Consider the following 6,308-nt stretch of genomic DNA (forward strand, 5'->3'; position numbering starts at 1 on the left):
AGCAGTTATGTTCATGGATTTTATTACACATATAAAAACACATATATATTTCTACAACAGACAACATGTCTTAAATAACAGATACAAAAAGTAGACAGTATGGGTAAAAGTCAGCGATTGATATATGGTCCTAAAACAGTTATATATCAAACAGAATAGTTATCAGCACAGGAAGTCACTCTTATAGTAATAGACCACAGTCAAGTAAAGTACATGTACAAAAAAATATAGCTTTGCACATTCAAGTCTTTTTGTGCAATTTATGCCAATAGCAGCATATCTGGCAGGTCACATTCATTATCTTTTCAGTAGATTGTGCATTTTCATTTCTTCCTCTTCTCAGTCTTATTTTGGTTGTACCTCAACAGCATTTGATCATATCATCATATCAGTTTGTCATGTGATGGTCTGTGCCTGGTGGTGTTTAGTTCTTGATGTTCTGGCGACACAGAGGGCAGGTTCCAAACTCTTGGATCACTCTGGTGGCACACTGGAGACACAGGCACTGGTGGCCACACCGCAGGCTGATACAGGCCTTCTGGCTCATACACACTGCGCAGTCCTCTACACTCTCACAGTCTGCAATCAGAACAGATGCGCTCAGTTACATGACCTGTAAGGTCAAGTGGGACTCGGCTCGGCACGGCTTTGAAGTTAGGGTGGTTGGTGGTGTGGTGTCCAGAAGGCTGCTCTCTCCTGTGTGAGGCTAACATGTACTGTAGCTACAGTATGTCCTTGAAGCAGCATGGCTTAGATGTTTCAATAAATGTTTAGCCACACAATAGTACATGTGTGTAAAATGTTAGCCTTGGAAAAATGTTTGGTTTGAAATAGTATTGAACATTATTATTTTAAGAATAGCTAGATGAGTTATCAAGCAATTACATTCACATGAAGGATATTTTTCATTTAAAAGTTCTAAAACAAGATAGAGTTTGTTGTATCATGAGGCTTACTTGATGTCTGCTTATTGGCTGGACATGGAAGAGGATATCTGTCATGGCTGTCATCACACATTTGCTTCACATTCACATATTTGTCTACGTTGAGCGAGGCATGTCTCTGATGAGCAGAACAGGAGGAATGCCGTTGAGGAGCAGGACAGGATTTTCGATTACACAAAAAGTATTTCTTCTCCGAACCTACAAGAGATAACCAGATATGTAGTTAGCCCCTGACAGTTGGACATCAGTAGCACCTTCCTTCAATCAATCACCAAAAGTGCCATCTTTGGCCTCATGGGGGGAATGATATTAATAGTTTTCATAATTTCATAATTAGTAAAGATTATTATTAAAAACCTGACAAAAATCCAGTGTTTAAATACATAACATGTAATTGATGAGATTGGAACCGGGTGTGAAGGAAGACAAGACAAAACCAACGGAAAATGAAAAATGGATCAGTGATGGCTAGAAGGTCGGTGACGTTGACCGCCGAACACCGCCCGAACAAGGAGAGGGACCGACTTCGGCAGAAGTCGTGACAGTGACGTATGTATAGCATAATATTGGGATGCAAACTGAAAATGTAACATTTTAACTCTATATCTGACATGGTACGTGTCTTATTTTTTTAAGCCCATAACCATGTGTGTGAGCTGTATACTTTTGTTTCAAAGAAGATTTGTTTAAGACTACCAAGAATCACTCTGTGTGACAATGATTTAGCCCACTGCAGTAAAAAGTTAAACTAATAGATCAAATGAGAAGGACAGACAGACTGTTCATTCATACATGTTCCACTGATTTCTGAACTTACCCAGTAAGAGCACAGAGCAGGTCTGCCCATACACATCAATCATGGCCCACAGGGGCCAGCTGAGGTCTACTCCCTCCAGCAGTTTGTGTTGTCGGCCGTTGGCATTCCTGAAATACAATGTACCGCCATAGGAGACCCAGAACTCCAGCTCTGAGCCTGCAAGGCAGCACATCTCAGGCACAGGAGCGGCCCAGTGTCCAGGGGTGTCTGTGAGGTCTGGGATGGCCATGGAGGGCAAGTCTCTGGCAATTGGAGGTACAGTGGTGAAGCCTATACGCATGGCTCCACACCAGTTCAGCCCACACCGCTCCACTCGCAGACACACCCTCTCCTGGGGCTGTACTGGGCGGCTGCTGAACACCAGGCCATGTCTGAAGGTGTCCCCAGTCCTGTCTGCCCGTCTAGCTCCCTGGCTCAGGCTTACCAAAGCCCCCACCGCCTCCCTATGGAAGGTCAAGGGGCCCAGGCAGCGGGGTCCACAAACGTGTGCTGGCTCAGGCTCTAAAGAAGATTTGAAAAGGGGAAGTAGGGCTAATCATTTGAATGCTACAGTACCTCAGTCAGGGATGAAAAAGATAGCTGTTGTTGACAGACATAATGATTAAAATGATCAAAACAACATAGAAATGAATATCTGAATGTGACTGAGATTGAAACTGCTTTACTGCTTTATGGAATTGATTCTATGCAAGCCAACAAAGTTGATTGCCTCGGTATAGGAAAGGCTTTTGTCAAATAATCTTAAATGACAGCAATTCTCATTCACTGATCAATACAAATACTGAATGTTACTTGCAAAAGAGGAGATGAGATTATATTAGTGTTATTATTATTTTAGTTTTGCATTAACAATGCCAGCAAGAAAGGCGGTTACACTATGTTGATAGATACATTTTAAGGAAGAGTCTTGTTTACATCACATTCCTGTTTACAGTGCCCTAAACAATTATCTGATTTGTCTTACATTAAATTGTATCTTCCCATTAACCTGTCCTAAACTTGTGTCTCAAATTAAATCATTCATTCACATGAATAATAATTTAGCCCCCTCTCACCCTGGACCAGAGAAGCCTCTGGATAGCAGAGTTCTTGTCACTAGTAAATCTAATTCCTAGTCTCGCCATAATAACACTTTTAAAAAAGAAAACAGAGTGTATGGCTGGTTGCCAGAAAATCTCTTATTCAATTGTATATCGTAAATGACAGGTTGTTCTTCCTCGAGGATCTGCCACATCCATGGGTAACTGCCATGTATAGTATGTCAGTGTTGTGAATGACAAGCTTTACTGTTATCTGTGCCTACCAGAATCCCTTGATGTAAATGTGCATGATTCATTGAAGGAAAAATATTGTAACTTTTGTAGATATAAAGATCCACTTTACATAAGACCATTATAATATAAGTGGTTGGTCTACATCTATGAAAATATACTAGAAGTAGACTTTCCTCATATTACAATTACAACACAGTTGTCATCATTCATCAATAAAGAGACGATCCTTACCAAGGCTTCTGCTGACCATCTGATACATGTTGCTCTTCGTATCCTCTGTATTGTAATGCATAGCCACATAGTACACCTACAGTAGTTTGAGTAGTTCTGAGGTGGTGGGAGTGTTCACAGGCTTTATACTCCTCTGTCTGCCCACGTGCCTGTAGTTTATACACAAAAGATTTCTCATCACAAGGAAAGGAAATGGGAGGGCTAAGGGGCAGGACAGTACTTTGGAAAAGTACCTACATTCTAACAGAAGAGACCATGTTTTCATTTGTTTTATCTAACACCATTTTCTGTTTCATCCAACACTTTGGGATCTTTGAAAACAGTAACATTTGTATATTTTTAAAGCATGATCAAACTAAACTGTGGGAAATCAACCAGTGGTTTCACTGTCATTTTACATTACTCAAGTTATGAATAAACCAGGTTCTTTAAGTAGGTATATATAATGTGAAAATAATTACTGCTAAACCAGAAATTACATTATTCTTTCAACAATAAGGAATTCCCCCATGTTCAATGACTACACATGTAAAGCAGGTAGCTACAGCCTACAATGCAAACAACAGAATGTTGTGTGCCTGGAGAATATTCCACATACAGTACCTGGTTCACATACTGTAGGGGAGAAGAAATGATCAGGAGTTGGAATTTCCATTATTAACAGAGCAATACAATTATATAGGTGACAGGTGAATAATGTTGTCTTCTTCTGGGGTTTTGTTTATCTATATTGGATAATTTCTTTGTTCAGGTCCTGTGAAAAGTGTAGTTGTGTATAACACTTTTCTTTCAAACCTTTTTTTAATCCAAGAATTGTAGGTTCCACTTTCTAACCATCGCTACACGCACCACATCTTTTTTTCACGGGGAGAGGATAATTTATAACAGTAACAAAAGAGGTAGCCACCTAAAAAGTATATATAATCTTACCTACCTCGTGAGTTACTGAGAATAAGTTGGGGTTTTCCATTTCAAACGTCTAAAAAATAACTACAAAACTCCGTGGAAATTCTACATATGAACCTTTGCATCAGCTCAAACATCCATGATTGACTCAGTGAGCTGGTAATATGACAAAGTAGTCTCTATTGGGCCAGGGCCAGGGCGAGGTATCTCACAGGGGACTTGACATGGTGGCAGTGAGTTGACCACATTGCAAAATAGGCTAATGGCATCACTTACCTCTCAACTCTACCTCATTTCAAATGGTTGTTTTTGAGATTATCTTGAAAATGTGCAAATGTAACTCACAAAGCCTATGTCATTCCAACCTGGACTCATGGGTAGATGTAACATAGTAAATCTAAATCTGTCTCCCTCCATTTTGTATGATATGTTACGTTTATCATGTTATGTATTGATTTGTGGATGTCCATCATCCATTTCATATGATATGTTATGAATTGCAATTTGTATGATGTCTTATGATTTGCAATTCATACAATATGTTACTTATTTGCAATACGTATGATATTTGAGGAATTCCAATTTGTTGTGGCTAACGTTAGCTAGATGGCTAAAGTTAGCTAGGCTAGAGGTTCAAAGGTTAGGGTTAGGGGAAGGGTTTTTCTAAAATGCAAAGTTGTTGCAAAGTAACTAAAAAGTAGTAAGTAATTGCGAAGTTGCTAATTAGCTAAAATGCTAAAGTTGTTCATGGTGAGATTCAACAAGCAACCTTGGGCTGCTAGACCCCAACCAACCACCAACCTTCTGTCTTATGTAACCATACCAAACATAACATATCATACTAATTTGAGTGTCCCGGGTTTATGTTTACTATGTTACCTCTAGTCTATGAGAGCAGGCTGGTCATTCAAAACAAGGCATGTCAACCATTTGTGGTTATAAACCAAACTGCTGGTCACCCACTGCTCAAATTGGTCCGAAATAAAAGGTGAATTTGGCTGCCCTCTGTTGGAGGTTGCGGCATCAGCAGGTTCAACATCATGTGACAGGATACAGACCATCCCAATTTACATTCCAAAATCATGTCACCACTTTTGGAAAGTTACTGGACATATCGATAGTAACCAGAAAAAAGTAAGGAGAAAAGTGAGCTAATAGTCACATGTTAGATCTCCCCTCCCCCCACTAAATTGCCTCAGGAAAACTCCAAAGGTCAGGATTACACAAGATTATGCAACGCTCTTGGCGTTTCCCGTAGACTGCTATCAATCTGTCCTGGCAAGAGCAAACATTACCAGTGTAATGAATTTGACTTCTGCTAAATGTGCACATATAGACACAATTATAGAAATCAGAGCAATATGTGTGCATATTACAAATAGACTAGTTAATTAATTATTATTATTATTATTATCCTCTAATAATTTGTGAGTTTACATTCTGTAATAAATATATATAAATATAAATATAAATATACCCTTGATCCGTGAGGATTTTAATTTGTTTCTTTTAATCCTAAATAATTACTCAAATATATTTTTTAAATCAATTCACTGTTTTTTTCCCCCACTGTTTTAAAAAAATGTAACCTTTATTTAACTATTCAAGGCAATTAAGAACAAATTATTATTTACAATGACGGTTTACCAAGAGGCAAATAGAGGACAAAACATACATCAAGGCAAGAGAGACACCACAACACTACATAAAGAGAGACCTAGAACAACACAACAAACAGCAACACAACATAACAACCCAACATGGTAGCAACACAACATGACAACAAAACCTGACAGCAACACAACATGACAACACAACATGGCAGCAACGCAACATCACAACACATGCAATGGACTAAAACAGAGGAAATATAAATCTGTGTGCCGAAGCTACTTCTGCCTCAGCACCACAGAGGGCCAGGCATGTCAGGCCATCAAAAAGCAACTTGTTCACACTCTACCTTTTCAAAACACTATTAATCTGCTGTTTTCCAATAGTTGGATTTGACCAGGGAGCCAATAGAAAGGCATGAGAGCTGTGAGACCCTGACCAATCCTAAGCAGCATTCTAATGTGGCCTATCTTTATCAAGGTGCCATTCCACTTCAAGATACTGCTTATTTATGACCCCCGAGGA

At 39.2% G+C, this 6,308-nt stretch overlaps 1 protein-coding gene across 1 annotated transcript; it reads right to left on the bottom strand.

Annotated features, from left to right (window-relative positions):
• LOC110525663 (E3 ubiquitin-protein ligase NEURL3) lies at positions 1-3,364 on the bottom strand. The gene is made up of 4 exons (XM_021605995.2): positions 3,267-3,364; positions 1,762-2,262; positions 957-1,142; positions 1-579 (listed from the first exon to the last, which is right to left on the bottom strand). The coding sequence occupies exons 1-4, from the start codon at positions 3,325-3,327 to the stop codon at positions 425-427; spliced, it is 903 nt and encodes a 300-aa protein (XP_021461670.2). The 5' UTR covers positions 3,328-3,364; the 3' UTR covers positions 1-424.
• Positions 3,365-6,308: the final 2,944 nt, after the last annotated feature.

Source organism: Oncorhynchus mykiss, chromosome 6 (assembly GCF_013265735.2).
Source record: "Oncorhynchus mykiss isolate Arlee chromosome 6, USDA_OmykA_1.1, whole genome shotgun sequence".
NCBI lineage: Eukaryota > Metazoa > Chordata > Actinopteri > Salmoniformes > Salmonidae > Oncorhynchus > Oncorhynchus mykiss.

Bases quoted from the DNA above. Each gene is read 5' to 3' on its own strand.
- LOC110525663 (XM_021605995.2), bottom strand. From the start codon at position 3,327: ATGCATTACAATACAGAGGATACGAAGAGCAACATGTATCAGATGGTC. The intron at 1,143-1,761 runs GTAAGTTCAGAA...TATCTCTTGTAG, and splicing joins CTGCTCTGTGCTCTTACTGG to GTTCGGAGAAGAAATACTTT. The intron at 580-956 runs GTAAGCCTCATG...TTCTGATTGCAG, and splicing joins AGCCAATAAGCAGACATCAA to ACTGTGAGAGTGTAGAGGAC.